This window comes from Gracilinanus agilis, chromosome X (genome assembly GCF_016433145.1).
Source record: "Gracilinanus agilis isolate LMUSP501 chromosome X, AgileGrace, whole genome shotgun sequence".
In the NCBI taxonomy this organism is placed as follows: domain Eukaryota; kingdom Metazoa; phylum Chordata; class Mammalia; order Didelphimorphia; family Didelphidae; genus Gracilinanus; species Gracilinanus agilis.
The window spans coordinates 19,671,510-19,694,606 of NC_058136.1; the positions used below are offsets into that span (position 1 = coordinate 19,671,510).

Sequence of the window (23,097 nt, forward strand, 5' to 3'; positions counted from 1 at the left end):
GGGATACAGTTATGGCAGTGAGATAAGGAAAGGTAGGGAAGATGGTCATTCCCCGCCCCTTTCTTCCTGCCCTTCTCACTCCTCATTCCTTTTTCTTCCTTCCTCTTCTAGGATTCCCTACCCACTGTTCCCTGGAGAATTGTCTGGCTGCCACATGGCACAGAGAGGGAGCTGCTAAGCCGCAACCCCTTTACTTAAATATGCTCAGGGATAGAGCTCCCAAGAGAGGGAAGAGGCCTCTGTAGTCACGTGCTGGTCAGGAAGCATGATGTAGTAAAAAGGGTAATGAACTTGGCATCTTGAGACAGGGGTTCGAATCCTGCCATAGGAAGACTAGCTAAGGTTGGATCATACTTGAAAACTACCTCGTGCCTTCTTAGGGGCCCAGATGGCTCCTGCCACAAAGCTGCATCTCTCCGTCCAGCACCAGGGCTCTCCCAGTGATGAAACCCAATGGAACCTTATTGTTTTAGCCTGGAGTCTAGAGGGGCTCCAGGAATGTTGGGACCCCTCAGGGAGGGTTTGCCCAGCTCTTCTCGGGGTTGCTCAATCCACTTTGGTGCCTGCCTTTTACCCAGCTCTTGGCTGTGGCTCCAAGAAGCTGGAACATGTGTAGCGGCCACACGCCGGCAACAACTTCTTTGTCTTCCTTCCCCCCCTTTTAAATTTAGAATATTTTTCCATGGTTCCATGATTCGTGATCTAACCTCCCCCCTCCAGAATCTGACAAGCAGCTCAACTGGGTTATACATGTATGATTGTTCAAAACCTGTTTCTGTGTGTATCCACATGTCCCATCTGCCTCTGTGTCCCTCCTGTTTCCATCCATGTGCCCATCTGTGTGTACCTCATCTATCTGTGTGTCCCCTGTCTGTCTGTGTGTCTCCTCTCTTTCTGTCCCTTGTCTGTCTGTGTGTCCCCATGTCTGTCCATGTGTCCCCATATGTCTGTCTGTGTGTCCCCATCTGTGCATGTGTCCCCTGTCTGTCTGTCCTCCTCTGTTTGTCCATGTGTCCCCGTCAGTCTGTGTGTCCCCTGTCTATCCGTGTGTCCCCTCTGTCTGTCCATGTGTATCCATATGTCTGTCTCCTATCTGTGTGTCCCCTGTCTGTCCATATGTCCCCTCTGTCTGTGTGTCCCCTGTCTGTCTGTGTGTCCCCATCGGTCTATCCGTGTGTCCCCATTGGTCTGTCCGTGTGTCCCCATCGGTCTGTCCGTGTGTCCTCTGTCTGTCCCCTGTCTGTCCGTGTATCCCCTCTGTCTGTCTGTGTATCCCCATCGGTCTGTCCATGTGTCCCCTCTGTCTGTCCGTGTATTCCCACTGGTCTGTCCATGTGTCCCCTCTGTCTCTCCATGTATCCCCATTGGTCTGTCCGTGTGTCCCCTGTCTATTTGTGTGTCCCTGTCTGTCCTTGTGTCCTCTCTGTCTGTGTGTCCCTTCTATCTGTCCGTGTGTCCCCTCTGTCTGTCCGTGAATCCCATCTGACTGTCCCCTCTGTCTGTCCTTGTGTCCCCATCAGTCTGTCCATGTGTCCCATGTCTGTCCATGTGTCCCCTCTGTCCTTGTGTCCCCTCTCTCTGTCTGTGTATCCCCTCTGTCTATGTGTCCCTTCTGTCTGTCCGTGTGTCCCCTGTCTATCTGTGTGTTCCCATTGGTCTGTCCATGTGTCCCCTCCGTCTGTCCGTGTGTCCCCTCTGTCTGTGTGTCCCCTGTCTGTCCATGTGTCCCCTCTGCCTGTCCGTGTGTCCCCATCAGTGTGTCCCTTGTCTATCTGTGTGTCCCCTCTGTCTGTGTGTCCCCATCAGTCTGTCCGTGTGTCCCTTGTCTGTCTGTGTGTACCTTGTCTGTCTGTGTGTCCCCATATGTCTGTCTGTGTGTCCCTCACATACCAGGCATTGTGCTCAGGGCTTTGCAATTATCATCTTATTTGATCCTTACAACAACCTTGGAAGGTGGGTCCTAGTATGAGCCCCATTTTACAGATGAGGAAACAGAGGCAGTCAGAGGTGAAATGACTTGCCCAGGGTCACACAGCTAGTAAGTATCTGAGATAAGATTTGAACTTTGTCTTCCTGACTCTAGATCTGGCATTCTACCTAAGGCCTAGCACTATATCTATATTTCAAGACAATGTGGCATAGTAGAAAGAGGATTTGGAGTTCCAGAAGAAATGCCACTTGACAACTGTGTGGCCTGGGGCAAGCCATATCTCCTCTCTGGGTCTCAGTTACCTCTCTTCTCTATGGACTAGATGGATTCTGAGGTCCTTTCCAGTTCTAGATTGTTGATCCTCTGTGAGACAATCAAGCAAGTCCCCTCCCCTCCCTGGGCCTTAGTTCTGTCATCTCTAAAATGAAGGGGATGGACTAGATGGCCTCTAAGGTCCCTATATTGTTAAAGTGATCATTGTTGAATGTTCAAACTAGAATCAGACTTTAGTGATCCTACTATCCTGGATATAGAAGAGACCTCAGGGGTCAGTTCATTCAACCCTCTCATTTTTTTATAGATGAGGAAACCCAAGAAAGTTAAGTGACCTGTCCAAGGTCACACAGAGGCAACATTTGAACCCAGCTCCTTTGACTCCAGGATCTTTCCCTATTTTAGAGACTTAGTCCAATTCCCATCATTTTACAGATGGGAAAATAGACCCAGAGAGTGGAGAACTTTGGGATAGAACTGGGCCTGGAAGGTGCCTGAGGCTCGAAACTCTTAGCTCCAGAGTTCTTTTGTCTGTCTCCCTCCCAGAGCTGAAACTAAGAAAGAGTGATTGGGTCTTTGCCCCAGAAAATCAACATCTTCGAGCAGAGGTGGATTTCCTCTGTTCTTTCCTGACCCTCAATGCCTGCTGGGACAAATGTGGATTTTGAAGATCCTGATTTGATAACAACTAAGAGCTGTTGGAGGCAGAACAACAGGGAACCAGCCCTGGTAGCTCGTGAGACTCCCAGAAGGCATAAAAGACAAAGTTTAATCAAGGAAAGGACTCGTATGAGTTGTCACTATTGTTGGTTTTTAAAGGGCTTTTAGTACTTAGTCAACAGGAGAGAGTGAAGAAAACGTTCTCGTGTAGACAGTGAAGGCTAGAGTGGGGGAGGCTTGTTTTGAAGGGTGTTTAGATGGAGAGCCTAGAAAAGCAGCTAGCTGGACCTCAAGTCCCATAAGAAAGAATGGAGGGAAGCTAGGTGGCACAGTGGGTAGAGTGCCAGGCCTAGAATCAGGAGGACCTGAGTTCAAATCTGACCTTGGATACTTTCTAGCTGTGTAACTCTGGGCAAGTCCCTAGCCCTTGCTCTTCGGTCTTAGAGCTATTACTAAAAAGAAGATGAGGGTTTCAAAAAAAGATTGAGATTCCCCAGAGACCAGGGAGAGGAGACGGCCATCCTCGGGTAATGGCCAGCCTTATACCCCAAATGAGGTTCAGTGACTAAGCTGAATACCTAGATTTGGCCACTTGTGTAGAATTTTGTGCCCCCAAATTCTCAGGGTCACGGCCCTAGCGCTGCCAGGGGCCTCAGAAGCCAGCTAAAGCCATTCCCTCGTCTTTTACCATCTGAAGAGGGTGCCCCCCAGAGAAGCTAACTGACTCTCCCGAGGCTGGATTTCAACGTAGGTCCTCCGACTCCAAAGTCAATGCTCTTTCCCTCACTCTAGTAACAAGAGATTGTGCAGAGCCAGATGGTGATAAGGACCTGGGCTCAGAGCTATGACTGGTCATTTGTATAGAGGGAACAGAGAGATCCCAAGACACCCCAGGGGGAAAGACAGTTGGGCAGGATGGCGGCCCCTGACCACCAGAGGGGGAGGAATCGTTGTCGGATGGCTTCCTTATTACACCAACACTTATCGCTAATGAGGTGTCAAATTCAGTGGTTTCTAAATGCTGTAAGATAGCCACTTTTAGCACCCTATAGATTTCCCTGTTCTGGGGCAAAATCCCAACGACCCTACCCTAGTTACACAACTTCCTGGAGGACTCTTATCGGGCTTGGGGGGCAGGGGCCGGAGTCTGTGGTCCCAAGGCTGAAAAAGAAAAAACTCAAACCAAATCACCTTATTCCTTGGATGACTGGAAAGCCACAGAGAGAAGCCAGCTCTCCCTTTCCCATTGCTGGCAGAGCCAAGGTTTCCTTGCTTGGGTCTACAAGAATGCAGCCTGGGCCCTGGGCTGCCCCGCTGCCTTTTTCCCCGTGACCTTTGGGCATGCCAGCCAAGGTTATCCTTGCTTGCCACATCCCAAGTGCTCGGCCCTAGGGGCCCGGCCTGAGGAGCTGGCGTCTGGCCCAGCAGCCATTTTTGCGATGAGGTTCCCATGAGCACCTTCCCTCAATGGAATGAAATCATCTTGTCAAAGAAAGGAGATGTCCAGCTCTGATAAAATTGTGCTGTTTGCATGGGAGCCGATTTGCGACTAGCTGTTTGCTGCACACACAGGACAGGATGCTGGGGCGTGGGTGGTGATGAGCTGATGCTGAGTCTACTGGCGGTGTGCATATCTGATCACTGCTGCCTCTGACATTGTTTTCTTTCAAAACAATTTGGAATTAATTACAGAAACAAACTTTTCATTGTGGTCTCTGGCCAAACACGAGTCTCTTGATGCCTTCTGCCTGTCACAGAACATTTCAAGAGTTTCTTTAACCGTGAATACTTTGTGGGAAGAGAATGCAAATAGCATTTAGAAAAGTGGATTTCTTGACATCTAAGTAATTTGCTGCTGATCCTTTTGGGGCTGCAGTGGGAGTGGGTTGTCTCACTACAAAGTGAAGTGTTGGCATTTATTTGGCAAGTTCGGGTCGTGCCATGCTTAGAGAAAATCCGGATGATTCAGGAGAGTAAAATTAGAGCAAGTCGGTGAAATTCCACAAACATTTACTAAAGTGTCTACTATGGGCCAGGTCCTATGGCAGTCCCTACCCTCAAGGAGCTTCCAATCTAATGAGGAGATTCTAGCAAGTGACGGGACAGGAAATAGGGCCTGGATGTGGCAATTCATTGGTGTAGGGAGCTCCCAGGAAGAAAACTCCCTCTACCAAAATGCAAGTCACCGTCTTTTCTGCAACTTAAGAGTTTTGGAGAGTAGAGTCTAGAACACTTAGAAGTTAAGTGACTTGTCCAGGGCAACACAGCCAATACATGTCAGAAGCAAGGCTTAACTTCAAGTGGAACTTGGTTCTTAGGCCAGCCTTGCCTACAATACCATGCTGCCTCTCATAAGTTGGTTTAATATTTAATATTTTATCCAAAGTTCGTTCACGTTTTCTCATATTCGAGTCTCACAAGAACTTGGGGAGATGGGTGAGGTGGGGGTTATTATTTCTATTCCTTAAATGAAAACAGGAAAGGTGACTTGCACAAGGTCACGCATCAAATTAGAAGTAGAGCCGGGACCAGACCCGGCGATCTCGTTCTGGCCCACCAAGCAAGCGAAAGCTGATGGAGAGGGGAAGAATCATTATCTGATGGATTTGCTCCTGGTGGATAACTAGTTTGGCTAGGTCAGATTAAAGTTTCTCCTTTCCCCTTAACAACAAATTTTGGGTCTAATTCCCTTGGAGAAACTTTACATTCTCTCTTTCTCTCGGCCTTTCGGTTGAGGTTTTTTTTTGAGGGGGGGGGGAGGGAGGCATTGAACTGTACGAAGCCAAAATAAATCAGAGTTTCGAGGCCTCTGCCTTGCTTTGGGATGGGCAGCCCTGGCCCAGGTAGCCTCGATCGTATTTGAGGAGCAATTAGCCAGCCGGTTCTCGAGTAGTCAAATCGATCCAATCTTTTTTTTTCCTAGACCTGTTTTCTTTTCCATAAACCGGAGACACATTAGTAAGACCGAAAATTGAAGCCGGTCAATCTTTGTCATTTTCCTTGAAACTGACAAACCAAGACCAATCGAGTCTTGCCATAGGAAAATACTGCCATCGGCTACTAAAGCTTTGAACGTTTCAAGGCACGAATGAATAGATGGAAGAAGCAACTCGTCTCTTCTTTGCCACCCAAGGGGGGAAAGCCTGGAAGTGAACGATATGGGTGCAGTGACCAAAAAAAAAAAAAACCAACCCTTTACGTAACTTTTTTGCTGGGAGAGAACACCACGAAGCACATTTTCCAGGAAGTGTGGGCTGAGATGATTGTGTGCTCTTAACTAATCCTGAGTAGGGTAGCAAGTAAGCCAGCCTTCTAATGCTGCTTCTGCAAGCTTCTCTGTCAGAAGATAGATAGCATTTCGACTTGACTGAAGCATGAATGAACCATACAGCCCACCTGCTCCCCCAGCCGGGAATACGGCCCCTGCGGCCACGATGAAAATCGTCGTGTGTTTACTTACTCTCTTTGTCATTGCTCAGATTATTGGGACGGCGTTTTTCGGCGTCTACTTTCACAAGAAGCTGGATGAGGTAAGACTGACCACGAGGCTTGACCCATTGGCTTGCTCGTTTCTCTTGGCTTGACATTTTGAGTTTTAAGTGTTTGACTTGAACATCAACTCCAAAGAGGGGAAAGAGTGGAAGTCAGAGGGAGATAATCTTCTCCACGTTTGGCTGCCTCATCAAGGATTTCTTGTCCTTCAGATTCTTGTTCCTTTCAGAAAGTTTCATGCAAAGAAAAGTCACTTTTGAGAGTTTTTCCCTTGCAGTGTACAATAGAGCACCTCATTAGCAATGGATAGGCTCATGTCAACTGGATATTTCATCCTATTTTCAATTAGCACAGACGCGAGACGACAAGAATATTCTGTCGCTAATTAAAAGGTATTCTTTGTGGAATCATTTTGTGATAAGGTAGCAAATTGATTTTTTTCCTCTGAAAAATAGCTTCTATTTCCAAGGCCCAACTAAGTTTACAAAGAACTTCTCCCGGCCCTGGGAGATAAGAAGTGTGAGCATTTTTTAATTTCTGGCCCCCGCTTCTGATTTCGGCTAGATCAGGAATAGTCATTGCCATGGAATTCGGTCCACTGCTTCAGATCAACAACTGGTCTGCAATTTCTAGTCTTTTTTTTAACCCTTCCATCTTAGAATCAATACTGCATATTGACTCCAAGGCAGAAGAGCAGTAAGGGCTAGGCAATGGGGGATAAGTGACTTGGCCAGGGTCACACAGTTAGGAAGTGTCTGAGGCCAGATTGGAACCCAGGACCTCCCATCTCTAGAGCTGGCTCTCAATCCGCTGAGCCACCCAGCTGCCCCCTGCAATTTATAGTCTTAAGAGAGGTATCTTGGGTATTCTGAGAGGCTAAGTAACTTGCCCACGGCCGTACAGCTAGGATGTGTGCTAAAGAGGATTTCTATTCAGGTCTTCTTTGTAGGTTAAACTTCCCCTCGGTGACAGGATTATCATCCCCACTTTAGAGAGGGTGAGGTTGGGACCCGAATGGCGCTGCCACCATGGCTTTAACACAAGTCTCCTGATTTCCAAAGCCAGCCAGCATTCTCCCCATTGTCCTCCATTGCTCATCTTAGGTTGGTCCATGTCCTTCAATACCCAGATTCAGAAACATGGAGTAGTAGGGGAAGAGAGCAGGCCAATTTGCATTCTTAAGAAATGATAACTGGGAAGATGCATTTTGTTTCCACACATATAGCTGCCACTCTCCCTGACAGGCAATATAGGCTGGATCTAGAGGATATCACTTATGTCAATGAAAGAGGGGCAATCCACACAATTATTCGTGTGGATGCTTCTAAGAATCTGGATTTTCTAATATGTAAGTAGAAGATCTGGGCCGCTGAATTCTTCATCTGTCCGTCTGTCGTCCCTACGTTGTGAAGCTTGCCATCGCCATAGCCGAGCGGGCATACTGGCGGCCCTAGAAAAAGGCAAGAGGTGTCTTGCGTGTTGGAAGCAATGATTAGGGCCCTTGAGGCTCGATATCCTACTGGCAAGGAGTGCTAGGGAAGCTTTGAGTTTGGGTTGGCAGCCCAGCGGCCTTTGTCAGCCAAGCGTCTGGTCACTCTCCTGGCTCTGGAGGGGAAGGACCCCTCGCACCCAGGTAGCCACATCTTTCCTTTAGCGCTCACGTCTAGCCAGACAGCTGAAATGCTAGTCCCCTTAAGATGGCTCATCTTGGTGTAGAGATGATCCTTGGGTGCTTGGAGGTGCTGTCAATGGAGCTCAAGCTTTGGCAAGCTCTACCAAGCTGAGAAGAACTGGGCCTGGTGTCCAGGCTCGGTGACACACTATGTCTGCTGCCTGAGGACCAACCTAGCGGAGTGTGAAAAAATAAGCTCATTGCCCAAAAGATGACTATAAGGAGAGGGAGTCTTTGGCGATGCCTAACTCATGAGACAGTCTCAACATGGCCCAATAGTATACAGTAAAGGAATTAGCCAGCTTAAATTCCATATATTTAAGTCTCCTGAGACACATGAATCGTTAGGATCTATTTTTAGGTGACAATATTTTTAGATGAAAATTTTCCATCAAGTTTCAAAGTTGTTGGTATCTGGCCCGGCAGATAAAGTATTGGACTTGGAGTCTAAAAAGCCTGTCTCTGATCCTTGCTGTACGGTCAACCTGTCTGGGCCTCAGTTTCCTCATCTGTAAAATAAAAGGGTTGGACTAGATGGCCTCTCAGATCCTTATTGATAATATGTGGGGTTTTTTCGTCACTTTCATTTACTCATCTAGCCCCCTTTCCCTCTCCTCCCCAGCGAGCTATCCTTTGTAACAAAGAATAAAAGAGAAAAAAAGTAGCTCAATAAAATTAACCACCCCCATAGTCTCTCAGCTTTGTTAAAATGTGAGCAAACTTCGTGAAATTATGCTTTTCCCAAGAGCCAAATGCTCAAGCGTGGCTGGAATATAACAATTATTGAGACAGTGCTTTGGGGGGTGCCTTTTTTTTTTAGCCAAGTTGTGATTTCTGCCTCGGTCCCGATAATATGCCGGTTATCCCGTAACACTTTACTGAAGGAAAATTTGTGAACGATCGAAGCCTTCCAATTCCCTGAAAGCCGGGTATCCCCTGCCATCACTATTTGGAATTTTGTAGGCATCACCCCCTCCTCACCACCAACTTCCTTTTTTCCCAAAGCCCCGTGGTGGGGAATAGGAGCCCACGTGTTGAAATTCCGTCCCCTGGGTGCCCTCTCGGCCTCATGGGTTTCATATCCCTGCTCTTCCACAACCAGGTACAGAAGGAGAGGTGCCAGCAAGCAAACTCTGCGTTAACGATACTACAGGAATGCAACCAAAAAGACTCCTCCAAGCTGAACTGCCAGGAAATCCAAACCTTTTGTCAGAAGCTCCTTCAGGTAAACCCTTACATACGTGGGATAGACTTTACCGTCCGGTCTGTGTGGGTCTAAGGAACTTGGTTCTAAGAGCTAGAGAAGACATGGACCTTAGGGGCTGTCTAGTCCAACTTCTCATTTTATAGAAGTTAAGTGATTTGCCCAAGGTCATCTACCTAATAAATAGCACAACTAGGATTTGTAGTCCAAGGTCACCTGGCTAGTACCTACCAAAGCCAGGACTCAAACCCAGATCTTCAAACTAAGTTCAGGGTTCATTCCAATCCGCCACACTTAATCATCTCAGTTTTAAATGAATACCAAGCGACCGCCACAAGAGAGGCAAAACTGACGTAGGAAACATTGTGAAGCATCAAAATTCTGGACATAAGAGGTCTTGGTTCTGAGCCTGGCTCAAACCCTTGCCCCTTTTATTCTCTGGGCCTCCGTTGTACTAGAATAGTGTGGCATCATACCCAAAGAGAAACAGAGACCACTGAAGGGATCCCCGCCAGGCTTCATATTGACTTAGAAAACCACATATCGGCATTATCTCTGTTCTATTATATTTTCCCTTATTTCGTTAAGTATTTCCTAAGCACATTTTATTTTGGTTCTGACTGCACTCGGAAGTGGCTTCTTTGGCACCACTGGACTAGAGGACCTGTAGGGGCCCAGGCTCCTCCAAATCTATGATCTACTAGTGAGAAAAAAAAATCCCCACACAGTAGCCACACAAGGTCTGGCCTTGGCAAAACCAGGGAGTGAATTCAGTCCATGCCAGGAGGAGACCAGTGTCCCTGACAGCGCCTCCAAATGGACTTCATTCCCCAGGAGGACTGAGATGCCTACATGAGTCCCACTGGCCTAGGATGTCGAGCTCTCCCCTCTCTCTCTAGTTAGCTGTCTTGGTGGATTTCCAAGGGATCAGCTCATGATGGGGTTAGAGTTAGAATGGACCTTAGAGGCTGTCTCTCCCAGCCTGTACCTGCCAAGGAATGCCCAGTCTGCCATACCTGGGTGTCTGGAGGGCCTCAAAGTCCTCCAAGGAGGGAAGCCCCAGAAGCTCTGAAGCAGCCCGGGCCATTTTAGGTCATCTCTTGTTGTAAGGAAGCCTTTCCTGACATCAGATCAAAATATGCCTCTTGGCAACTTCCCCCTACGGTTCCTAGCTCTGTCCTCTAATGACAGAGAAAAGGGCATTGAGATCCAAAATAATAAATGTCTAGGCCTACTGGCAGAATTTCAAGCTGCGTGGGGATGGTATAGAGGGCTGAGCTGAGGGCATCAGTGGTAGAGAAGGAGGAAGCCCTTTGTCAGTGGTTCATCACATAGGATTTTGCCTAATCTACTCAAAAGCTTTAGAGTTGGAAAGACCTCAGAAGTCATTGAGTCCAACCAGTTCATGTTACAGATGAGGAAACTGAGGCCCAAAGAGGTGATATGACTTGACCACGGTCACATGGATAGCTGGAGGCAGTGCCAGAATTCTATCTTGGGTCTTGTCACCCCAAATTCAGCACTCTTCCCCAGGGTGCCAACACTGTTGGCCCTGAAGAGAAGGTTAATTTGACCTACTCGAATAGGCTTAAGGATACCATATCATAGTCTCTGCTCTGTATTCAATGAAGCTCGTGCAATGAAAAGAATGTTGCATTTGGAGCCAGTGGACCTTAGTTCAAGTTCTGTGTGTGTGTTCGAGTTCACTGCACGTGTGACCCTGGGCCAATCACTTTCTTTTCCCAGGCTTCAGTTTCTCATCAGTAAAATGAGGGGGTTAGACCAGGTGGCCTCTGAGGGCCCTTCCAGCTTTAGACCTAGGTGCCTGTGGGCTATCATTGGACATGTTTCATGTCACCTGTCCACCAGAAATTTAGACAGTGTCTGTGAAGGTGTCCATGAGGGACTGGGACCTCGGGAGTAGCCTAGATTTAGGGCAGGGACACAGCAGAGACCCAAGATCTATCCCTGGCGGGGGGGAGAGTCCGGGAACCCTCTCGGCTAGGAAGGGACTACAGTGGATCTCACTGAAGCATCTCTTCCCTCCTTTTCAGCTGACTCCCACCTCCCTTCCTCCCCTTCTTCCAGGGCTCTGGCACAGTAACCTGTGCCCTAAACTTCCATGAGGTATCTGGAAGGTCCCTCTCTGGTCATTAAGTAGGTCACAGTTTGCACAGGTAAAGCGCTTGTAGGGTAGCAGATGGGTGGGCTTTGACACCACCCCCATCCCATGCATGTGTGTGTGTGTGTGTGTGTGTGTGTGTGTGTGTGTGTGTGTGTGTGTATGGAGTGGTCACAGGAATCCAAAAGAAGCCCCCGTGAGCCTATGTTTAGGCATCAACTGGAAGACCCTCAAGGGCAGGGGCTGATGGGAGTCTTTGTCTGGTCAATGCACTCACTGCACATTTCCCTGTATGGCCTGGGTGCTTAATCAATGCTCACTGGACCAGACTGAACTGGATTGGAGACTTTCAGCTCCCTCCAAACCACGGGACTATTTTGGCATCTTCTGAAGACAACATTCCCAGGCAGCAGCTGAGGGTAGTGGGAGGACCAGGAGTGTCTTAGAAAGGGCCACTGAGCTACATAAGAAGCACACCATCTGCCTTCTAGCCCTGACCTGACCACTCACTACTTATTTGATGGCAGGCAAGTTACTCCTTGTCTCTGGGCTAGAGAGGGGGATTTCAAAAGTGACAGCTGAAGGATCTCAAGAGCACGTAGGTTCTTTTACTTCACAGTACCCCTGGGGAGGGGGAGGTACTATAAAGGTTCTTACCTTCATTTTACAAATGAGGAAACTGAGGTGCAGAACTCTAAAATGCCTTGCCCAATGTCACGCAGCTAAAATTTGAACCCTGCTCCTCGGGGCCTTGGGGTCAGGCTTTTTCCTTTGTACAACATTGCTTCTTAGTGTCTGGCAGCCCCGTAACAGAAGATGGGCCCTGGATCACAATCTCGTAGGTCTTCCTCAGTTTAGACATTCCACAAATTATGAAATGAATGAGGGAAAAATACTTGGCAAAAGCGGCTCCCCCCCAAACAAAACCCAAAACCCCTGCTGAATAACACACATAGTATCTCCGTGGCTGGATCTGCCAAAGGATTGCCCTCCTTTTGGCAGAGAGGTTTTGGGCTGGCGCTGGAATAAGCTGTGCCCTGAATTCATGCAGGCTACATGAGGCTTCATCCAAAATCCAATACCCCAGCAGGGAAGTAAGGAAGACCACAGGCAGGACTTCCCTTCTAAACTCTTGCCTGAGTTGGCTGGCTTCAAAGTGTCAGCCCCAATCTACACTTCAGGAGGCCGGCTACTTAAGCCTATGATAGCTCCTGGCATGACAGCCACAAAGCTGGAATGGTTAAACACCAAATCTACTTTTCCCAATGACCCTTTAAAACTTCCAGTCACCAATGGAAATCCTCTGACCTCTTTCTTCCTTCCATTCTTTCTTCTCCCTCTCTTTTTCTTTTTCTCCCTCTTTCTTTTTCTCTCTTCTCCCTCTCTTTCTTTTTCTCTTTCTTTGTCTCTCAATCTTTTTGTCTCTCTTTCTTTTACTCTCTTTCTCCCTGTTTCTTTTTCTCTTTCTTCTGTCTTTCTTTTTCTATCAATCTTTTTCTCTCTTTCTCTTTCTTCCTTCCTTTCCCTCATTCTCTCTCTCTCCCTCCCTCTCTCCCCGACTCTGTTTTCCAGCTCCTGTATTCTTGCCCAAAGTCCAGACGACATTTTGGTTTTCTCGGACAAGCAGTCTATCCAGGAACCTTTATTCAATTCCAAACGTGTGCCAGGCACTGGCCAAGGCCAGTTTGCGAATTTTCTGAGCCACTGTTTGTTTTCCTGGTGGCAAAAACTTCTCTCAAGTCTGCACTTTAGAGGGCTCTCAGTGGCAGGCTGGGGAGGGGAGGGGAGGGATGAGCCAAGGTAGTGGCAAAGATTGGCCCAGGTTCCTTGTCGTGTAGGAAGTTGACCACAGAGGTAGAGGCAAGCAGATGAACCTCCTGTTCCCTCCTAATTTCATCCCCCGTCACATGCAAACTTTATGACATCACATATTTCGAGTTACAAGGGATCTTGGGAGTCATCTAGTCTGACTCTGTTATTTCACAGTTGAAAAGTCTGAGGCCCAGAAAGGTTTCCTAAATGCAGCACTAGAAGGGACCGAAGATTCTCAGTTACAGGCCTTCCCTTTTTACAGATGAGAAATTAAGGCCCAGAAAACAGAAGTGACTTGTCCAAGTTCACACTGCTAGTAAGGAGCAGAGCTGAGATTCAAACCCAGGTCTTCTGGGCCTCCCAATTCAGAGCTTTCCCCCTGGAGTAGGCTGTTCCTTGGAGTCTGGCATCTTTTGAAAAGGGGACTAAGCTCTCTCCACAGAGACAAGGAGGCTCACGATACCCCCCTGGGAGACATTGGGAAGGACTCAACAGGAGCTCTTCTTGGGGGCAACAGTTTGGGGGGTCATTTTTGTAATCCATCAAGGGGGTGGGGGAGTGGAAAAAGGATGGAGCGCCAGAGGTGAAATCGCTCAACTCAGCAGAGAGGCTAGGAGCAGAAGGACCAACCTCTGCCAGGCCCCCCGGGTTGCTGAAGTTCTATGCCCAGCTCACCCAGAAAGTCTCTCAGGCACAATCATCACCCCCACCCCCACCCCCACCCCCTTTTTGCTGCTTTTTTGCAAACGCACTAAGCCGTCGTTTGTTTATTGGGTCTTGAGTGTACTTTTTCCTGTCACCACATTTTTATGGTGCCAAACTCTCCGGCTTCAACGGAAAGTTGAAACTCAACTGCACATGTAAGCAATTAAAGGGGCAGGCGGCACCCTGAGCTTTGTGACTTACAGCCTAGGCCCTGGCAACTCAATTCAATTCGATTCCTTTCAGTTCAGTTCAGTTTGGTTGAGTTTACAGCTCAGTCCCAATTAGGAGAAATAATGAATCTTCCACAAGTGGATGTATTATTCAAATTTACACTCAATATTTCCTTTGGGCTGGAACGAATTACCATAGTTTACATAATTAGAACATAATTATAATAGTGCCAATTCAAATATATTAATAATTCAGTTCACTTCAAGAACTGTGGGAGACAGTCATGGAGACTTAGAAAAGGGTGCTCCTTTAGGAGTCGGAGGCCCCGTGTTCAAATTCTGCCTCTGACACTAACTAGCTGTGTGACCTACAGCAAGTCACTTGATCTCTCTGGGCCTCGGTTTCTTCCTTGGTAAAATGAGGGTGAACAAGATAACCTCTGAGGTCTCTTCTAGCTCTACAGCTCTGAGCCATTGAGCAAATATTAAGCACCTATTACATGGCACTAAAGGTAAAAAGACAAGAATAGCCCCTGCCTCCAAGGAGCATAGAGTCTACTGAGGGAGGGAAGGAGGGCAACGTACACAAAGATAAGAAATTCAAGAGGGAGAGTGTAGGAATATAGTTAGGGATAGTCTGGTTTTCTAGGGTTAGTCGAAAGAAGTAAAGTTCAGTTATTTCCAGTTGTAGACCCACAATTCCTAAGGATATTCCTACAAGAGAGTACCAGCAACAGCTGGGACCAGGAAGGACCTTCTGTAAAGCTGAGGTCCCCTTTGAAGAAAGCAAGCTAGAGATGCTTCCAAGTGGAGGTGAGGAGGTAGAGCAGCCTATGCAAGGCCAAGAGGTGAAAAATGGGCATCGGCCAGTTTGGGGCAGAGAATTCATAAAGGGGATTCACACGAAGTATGCCCGGAAAGGCAGGCGAAACAAATGGTAGAGGGTACCAGGCTGAGTGTTTGTACAGAGCCCTGAATGAAACCATCTACCGAACCAGCAAAAACACATTTCATATAAGCCAGCCAGTGACAGAACTCTCTTAATGACAGATTCCGTCCAGTATCGGGAAAAGAGGGCAGATCATTTGCTGTTCTCTCCCTGGCAGCTTCCACAGAAGTCGAGCAACTTAGTCCCTGGCTGCTTTTTATTTCTGTCCTGGTTTCTAGCCCCACTCTTCTCAGAGGGCCCCAGACTGGTCATTCAACTCCTCAAGCCCGAGGTTTCCCATCTTTTCAGTGGCCCCTAGAAAAAGACCACTTGTTGGCAGCTAGTAGAACCCCAAATGCACATCTGGGATTCCAGTCAGGCCCAGCTCCAAGTGTGAAGTGATTCTCCCATTCCTTGTCACCTGTCAGATCCAGGGAGTTCCATATCCTAGGAGTGAGCCACATCACAACTTTTTTCAAGGCCACAAGTGGCTCCCAATAAGGGCTACAGAGATGAGAAATGATCTGGCCCCAGCCCTCAGGAAACTTACAGCTTAACAGGGGAATAGGATGTGGGTACAGCTAAAGACGATGGAAGGTTAACTATGACAGTAGCAGAGGAAAGTTCCAGATGAAGGGCTAGAAGAAATATTGCGCAAGGAGAGAGAAAGACCACACTGCGTGTAGAGGCAAAAAAAAAAACCTGGGTTTGAATCCTAGTTCTTCCTATTGGGTAGATTTGGGTGGGCTTGGACCATAGCCTTTCTCTCCATGGGCCTCAGTTTCCTATTCTGTAAAATGAGGGGGTTGTACCAGTTGGCTTCTTTGATCAATCCTTGCCAGGTGGAAAGTCTATGATCAGACTTTAATTGTCTGATCACTTGTGAGTGGAGGGGAAATTCATAGAGGAGGTACTTGGGGAGCTTTTAAAACTGGAATGGCATTTTCTAGACAACTCCTTGGGCTCCCGAGACAATAAGGGAAGCCTGGCCCACAGACTCCCAGCTATGTACAAGCACATTAGTGAAAAGTTCAGGAAGCGGGAGGTCCACTGGTGGGAGGGGGACAAAGGGAACAAAAGGCCAATATTGACGCCTCAGGCCCAGTGGTCCTCCACTGCCCCAGTAACCTTTGATGTTTTTTTTGTTTCAGCCTAAAGAGAGCCCCACAAAGGAGGTGTTTGAGAAACAGAAAGGTAGGTGGTCTGGGACATTTCCTGGGAGAACTTCGAAAGGGAAAGGAGCAGTGGGTGGAAAGGTGGGGAAAGCTCCCTGAACTCAAGGGCTTGAGGAGCCTAGACTATATAGTCTTAGCCAACGGCTGAGGAAAAAGGAAACTATCTAGTCCAATTTCCATACTTTAGAGGAGGGAAACTGCAGAAATGATTGTACCCTCGCAGGCTTCGGGATGGAAGGGGCCTTGGAGGTCAATAGTGTCCAGCCCCCTCATTTTATAGAAAAAGAGACCAAAGCCTAGAAAAGTTCAATGATTTATCCAAGTCACACGGGCAGAAAGTCATTCATCACTAGAGGCGGAATTTGAATCCAGGTCCTTGGACTAGTCCCACTATCCCACAGACCCTCCAAATCGATGATGTCATGATCCAACTCTCAGCCCAGAGTGATCCAATTGAACATTTTTTGAAAAGGCCTTTTTATGGGCTAGGCACGTGCCAGGTGCTGAGGATATAAAAACAAAGATGAAAACAGGCCCTGTCCTCCCAGAGATTCCACTCCCCCGAGAGGCAAAACATTCATATGGATAAGGAAAGCCAAAATATACCCAAGGCAGTAATGCAATATCACTTCAAGTTGGAGAGAGAATGGCCAAGCGAGGAGATGAGCAAAGGCCTTCAGTGGGAGGTGTTGCCCGGGTGGTACTTTGGAGGAAGCCAAGAAGCAGAGAGGATGGCGTGTAGGACTCCATCCGCCTGGCTCTTCATCCCTCTGGATGACCGGGAAATTTCCTAACCAAGGTTTATGGAGCCTGAAATCAAGCCGCAAGAGCCCTGCTACTTAACCTCCACTTAGAAAGCCTAGAACAGTAGGCCTGGAAGAGTTCTTTGCTGACCAGGCCTAGCTCATCCTCCTCAGCCTTCCCCTGGTGAAGGACTGGCCAAGACTAGGGGTCATCCAGCCTCTGCTCCTGTTACCCCCAGTGCCAAGGAGCTCATTAGTTCCCCTCAACCTTAGCCACTGCAACATTTGAGGGTCCATAGAACTACTGGTACTGGACAGCTCCCTCAGGCATTCTGCCTCAGAGAACAAGGTAGCTCCTTCCAGGGGAGCTTTATAACCTGTGTGGCCTAGGCAAATGGTCTCTTTGGGGCCTCAGTTTCCTCATCTATGAAAAGAGGGCATTGGACTAAATGGCTTCTCCTGTCCCTTCTGGCTCTCAATCTGTGAACTCTCCTACCTCTGCCCCAGAGAACGGATGTTCTCCACAGGCAGCGTGTGTTACTGGAGCTCTGGGATCTTTTTAGAGTAGATTCATGCTTCAGGGATGGTCAGGACCTCTGATCGTAGGCCCTGGCAGAAGGCCTCCTGTTTGTCTCTAGGTGGTAGCCCTCTCTCCCACTTCCCAAATGACGCTGAGGAGGTTTCATACTTGTATTTGGGAGGTGGCATAACACAGCTGATAGAGAGAGGCTGGCCTTCGAGTCCAGAAGTCACCAGTGCAAGTTCTAATCGTGGGACTCCAAACAAGTCACTCAGCTCCTCCATTGCTCCAGGCAATAGTCTAAGACTATAGACAAGCTGCTGCCTGGCATCAGTAAAGGGGTTTCCCATGCCCGGATTTCTCCACGCTGATAAAATCAATGATCTGGACTAAAAGAAAAAATAGCATTATTTCCTTATCTGGGTGTGCGCCATCATAGCACCCCTCGCATTAGAACTTTTTTGTCATTGTGGTCCCAGCACTTGGCATCATGCCTAGCTTACTACTAGGCGCTTAGTGAATTGAACTAAATTCTAGCTCTACGTTTCACTTCGAACGCCACAGGACAACTGGGACAGTCGCATGCTTCCCATCTTTCACTCGTCAACAAAACTCAATCAAAATAGTACCTACCATGTGCGAGGTACCCACCCCACTGGGCATCATCTCTGCCCTCCAGAAAATCACAGGATGGGCAAGAAGAGACAATTAGAAACATGGGAAATAGGGGCAAATGGTGGCCAACTGAGCTAGGCTCATGGTAGAACTGAGCCCATGAATCTCAGTAGCCGTTTGTCAGTCAGAGAACTTAGACTAATATGTAAAGAGCTCGATTCCATTCATCTCTCTTGGCTTCAGTCTCCTTGTCTCTTTAAGTTGGGGGGGGGGGCAGGGTGGCTTAGATGGCCTCCAAGTCTCTTTTCTATCGCTAAGTCACTGAACTTGGATCACTGATTCCTCAAAGGAAAATTATAACCGTTGTTGATGTATTAGAGAAGTAATAAGAAAAAAAAGTATAATGGAGGGTTAAGTAGCTTGGCCAGTCCATTTAGATCATTCACATTTTAAAACTACATTTCTGGCGGCAGATAGTTGGCTCACTGAAGAGAGGGCCAGGCCTGGAGATGGGAAAGTTCTGGGTTCAAATCTGGCCCCAAACACTTCCTAAGTATGTGACTCTGGGCAAGTCATTTAGCCCCATTGCCTAGCCCTTACCTCCCTTCTACCTTTTTTGCCAATACACAATATTGATTCTAAGACAGAATGTAAGAGTTTTTCAAAACGAGAAATACTGTTTGCCCTACTGAGGCCCAGGATTAGAATTCTGGGCCAAGTGATCCAGTCAATCACGCCTCCCTGCTTTGCTTAGGCAATTTAGTTGAATGAGAAAACTGAAACGTGATCTCAGCTCAGTTGGATGTTTGTGTCAGACACATCTCATGGCTTTTATTGCATTTCAGGAGATCAGAAGCAGCTACCAATTGCAGCTCATCTGGCCAGTAACAGCAACAGTAAACCCACAGCCGGTAAGTCTTGTAGAGTGCAAAAATTCAACTCCTACTGGAGTCATCTCCACATTGGTTAGCCAAAGTGGTTAGCTTTGACAGAACAATGGGTCTCTGTCTCTGGGGTCGGCTTGACAAACCTTTCCGTTCCCCCTGTTCCCACTGTCTTGAAAGAGAGCCCTGAGCACAGAGGAGCCTGAGACACTGAAGAGATGTGACTCAAGGCCCTAGTCTTCCTCCTTCATTGCCTGCTCCCAGTGTTAGGTGGAGGGATCATTGTCTGTTCATCTCAGAGGAACCACTCAGTGCCCCCCCCTTAGCTTCTACTGTCTGAAAAATGAAGGATGGCCTTCACACTGATCAAAACAGGCCCCGAGGGACACTTCTTTCCATCTGTTGATGCCCCTACAATAAACCCCAGACTCATTCTGGCCAGCCCCAGGGAAATTAAAGGTAAAATCACTCTCCAAAGATCAATAGATGGTAACGCGTCAAACTTTCCAGTGAAGTAGAACAGATGATGTGTTCTGATCTTTTCACCTCTGAATGATTGTATTTCCACAAACTTTCTTCTGGTATTGCGGGCCTTAGTTTTGTTTTGGTTTTTTCCCTGAGTCAGGACGTGGCACCTACCTGGCATTAGAGGATGCTTTACATCTGATAAAACAGTGGAAACAGAGTCACCAAACATAAAATCTCTACCATTGCTGCCACCCCTGATCCATATAAATGCAATTGGAGGTTGTGCCCCCAAGAGCAGAGGGTCAACCTTTGACAGAAAAAGGAGAGGGCATCAACCTAAAAACTTGGGCCTTCACATGGTATGAAAGAAAGGGCACTTGGAGGCTTTGGAATCAGAGGACCTGGATTCCAATCCCACTTGTGCCATTTGCTACCTGTGGGGTCCTAGGCAAGTCCCTTCCCCTCTCTAGGCCTTAATTTCCTCTTCAGCAAAATGAGGACATTAAACTGGATAGCTTCTGAGAGCTCTGTAGCTCTAAATCTACAATCTTACGATAGGGACCCATTTAAAGTCATCAAGCAAATTCCAATGTGTTTATGTCAAAAGATGACCAGAAAGCCTGACATTAACAACAACTTTCTTCAAGAATTCCATTATGTATCTCATAAAGGGATTGGACTCTGCCACTAACTAGGTGGATGAGAATGGGCGAGTCATTTCCCACCTTAAGAACCTCACTTTCTCTAGCTACTAAATGAGACCATCAATCTGTGTTCTGGTCCAAACCACCTGATAGAGGAAGGGTGATGGAGAAAGTTTTTTTTTTTAATTTTTTAAACCTTTACCTTCCACCTTAGAATCACTACTATGTATTGGTTCCGAGGCAGAAGAGCAGTAGGGACTAGGCAATGGGGGTTAAGGGACTTGCCCAGGGTCACCCAGCTAAGAAGTGTCTGAGGCCAGATTTGAACCCAGGACCTCCCATCTCTAGACCTGGCTCTCGATCCACTGAGCCACGTAGCTACCCCTTTTAAAAATCATTTTTTTAGAAAGTTTGAAAGAAATGAGAGTCACCATTTGAAAGATGGTATTTCCTGATCTTTAGATGTAGCTCCCTGAGAAAACTCTTGTTGGATGAGTAAGCTATTAGGCCTGGGATTTTTGTCATTCTGTTCCACAGGAACCCCACAGTTCAGAGGAGAGACTGGGAGATGAGATTCTAGCAAAAAATCAGCCATCCCACTTTCTACTGCTCATTCATTAGCAAATGGTCCAGATGAGAAGGAACTTTTTGCTCCTTAAAGATCATTCCAAATAAACAACATTTGGGGCCAGTTTGGTTGCGATATATCTCTTAAGGAAGGGCTGATCTGCAAGGCCTGAAGATTTCCAGCTAAACTAGTTGTTCCAGGGGCAGCTGGGTAGCTCAGTGGATGGAGAGCCAGGTCTAGAGACAGGAGGTCTTGGGTTCAAATCTGGCCTCAGACACTTCCTAGCTGTGTGACCCTGGGCAAGTCACCTAACCCCCATTACCTTGCTCCATAGCCCTTACCGCTCTTCTGCCTTGGAACCAATACATAGTATTGATTCTAAGGTGAAAGGTAAGAGCTTAAAAAAATAAAATAGTTGTTCCCCTCAACACTTAAAGCTGTATAAAACGCCCAGATTCTTGGGTCTCAGTATGACATGCAAAAGCTGGTCTCCCACTCCAAAATGGGGCAGTGGTGTGCAGGCGTGCCTGTGTGTGTTGGAGCTCCTCTCAGCCAACACAATCTCAAGTTCTTCCCCACTAAGCCCCCACCCCCGCCAATCGAACTCTCTGTGGGAGCTGAGATTGGAAATCTGGCACACACAGCTGCCACTTTGAACCCCACTCGGCCTCTGAGTTGAGAAAATGGCACGGCTTGTTGCCGGTGGGTGCTTGGGCTCAGCCACAAGAGTACAGAGGCTTTGCATACCACCAAGCTTGCAAGGCGGTGGCGCCCACTACAAGGGGAGATCAAAACAGACGGTGAACTTGACAAGTCTATTTTCATACTTCCTTTCCTAATTTTAGTCCCCTCAGTGGGAGGCAGGCCTGCTTTGCATCAGCATGATTAGGGAGGAAGAAATCAGTTTTTGCCTTGCTGGGCTGAGGCTGACAAATGTTGTATGTTGTCAAACTGAAGCGTGGTGTTGATTAATGGTAGGATCTGGGGATTTGCTTTTAAGGAGTCATGAGGCCTTGGGTAATTTGCTGGGGAAATTTTTCCTCTACTTATATATATATATATATGTGTGTGTGTGTGTGTCTATGCATGCATACATACATACATATATATGCTGGCTGGATGACCCTGGAAAAATCACTTGTCTAAAATTTGAAACTGTCTAATGGGTGCCAATCTGTACCGGGAGAAGGAAGTTCCTCCCTAGGAGTCTCCCATATTGATGAAATCACAGGTCCAGGCTTAGATTTTTATCATATGGAACCCCCCACCTTCATTACAGCCTGGCACCTCACCAGTAACTTGGGATGTTGCAGAGCTGCCTCAGTTACCACAAGGTCAAATACCTCGTCCCGTGGTCACATACCTCTACATGACCCCAGGCCTCGCTAAAATCCAATGGCTCTCGTCAGCGATAGCTACTCTATTTTTCATGTGTTCGGGGGAATCTTCTTTGCATGAGAGCAGATTTAGGCTAGAAGAGACTTTTGAGGTCTTCTAGTCCCCCTTTAACAGAGGAGGAAACTGAGGCCTAGAGATAATAAACAGGCAGCAGCCGTCCTGGTCCCAATCTTCCATTACCTCACCCGACCTTCCATTTCTTTGCCATCAGAATGTGAAATGTGAAGCGCATTCCAATGAACCTCTTGGTTTTCTCTTTCTTCCACAGTTCTCCAGTGGGCCAGAAAAGGATATTACACCATGAGCGACTCATTATCCTATAGTGATGGCAAACTGACAGTCCAGAGCTCAGGATTTTACTATCTCTATTCCCAAGTCACCGTTTGTTCCAACCGAGAAGCTTCCAGTCAGGCTCCATTTATAGTCAGCCTCAACCTGAAATCAAGCGAATCGGAGAGAGTCCTACTCCGAGCAGCAAATATCCACACATCCTCTAAACCTTGTAGGTATCAGTCCATCCGCCTGGGAGGAACATTTGACCTGCAACAAGGCGCTTCGGTATTCATCAATGTGACTGATCCCAACCAAGTGCATCACGGGCCAGGATTCACCTATTTTGGCTTATTTAAATTGTGAAAAAAAAATGTAACTCCTCATTTGGTGGCCAAAGATGATGTCATCAATCTTCGCCACATAGAAAAAAGCAGTTCAAAGCAAACCCTTTGGAACTGACTGGGCTTTCCTGGCTTTGACTATTTATATTCCTCGGACTCTCTTTCACCAAATACTATTTATTACGTGCTCCCACATAGGCAGTGCTGTCCATACCAAGGAATTCCCAGAGCAAAACAAAAATGGTCCCTGCTGTATAAGGGACTATGGCTTAAAACACATGACATTGAGGCAGACACCCAGAGAACCCCACAGAGAGAAGGCTGAGTGAGTGTGAGAGACAGGCCAGAGACAGACAGAAAAAGAAAAAGAAAGAAAGAGAGACACACAGAGATATAGAGAACGTGTGTGTGTGTGTGTGTGTGTGTGTGTGTATGTGTGTGTGAGAGAGAGAGTGAGAGAAAGAAAGAAAGAAAGAAAGAGAGAGAGAGAGAAAGAAAGA

The 23,097-nt window shown here is 47.4% G+C and overlaps 2 protein-coding genes across 2 annotated transcripts in view; both read left to right on the forward strand.

The window, feature by feature from the left end:
- The window catches only part of LOC123253517 (transmembrane 9 superfamily member 2-like), a gene marked incomplete at its 5' end in the record, with an annotated part of 941,355 nt that overhangs the window by 598,077 nt on the left and 320,181 nt on the right, over positions 1–23,097 (forward strand). The gene's annotated exons all lie outside the window — the stretch shown is intronic.
- CD40LG (CD40 ligand) lies at positions 6,238–22,619 on the forward strand. The gene is made up of 5 exons (XM_044682732.1): positions 6,238–6,393; positions 9,130–9,252; positions 16,120–16,162; positions 18,867–18,932; positions 22,252–22,619. The coding sequence occupies exons 1-5, from the start codon at positions 6,238–6,240 to the stop codon at positions 22,617–22,619; spliced, it is 756 nt and encodes a 251-aa protein (XP_044538667.1).

Excerpts from the sequence above, each read along its gene's own strand:
- CD40LG (XM_044682732.1), top strand. The coding sequence starts at position 6,238 with ATGAATGAACCATACAGCCCACCTGCTCCCCCAGCCGGGAATACGGCC. Across the intron at positions 9,253-16,119 it reads TTTGTCAGAAGCTCCTTCAG|CCTAAAGAGAGCCCCACAAA; the intron begins GTAAACCCTTAC and ends TTTTTGTTTCAG. Across the intron at positions 18,933-22,251 it reads CAACAGTAAACCCACAGCCG|TTCTCCAGTGGGCCAGAAAA; the intron begins GTAAGTCTTGTA and ends TTTCTTCCACAG.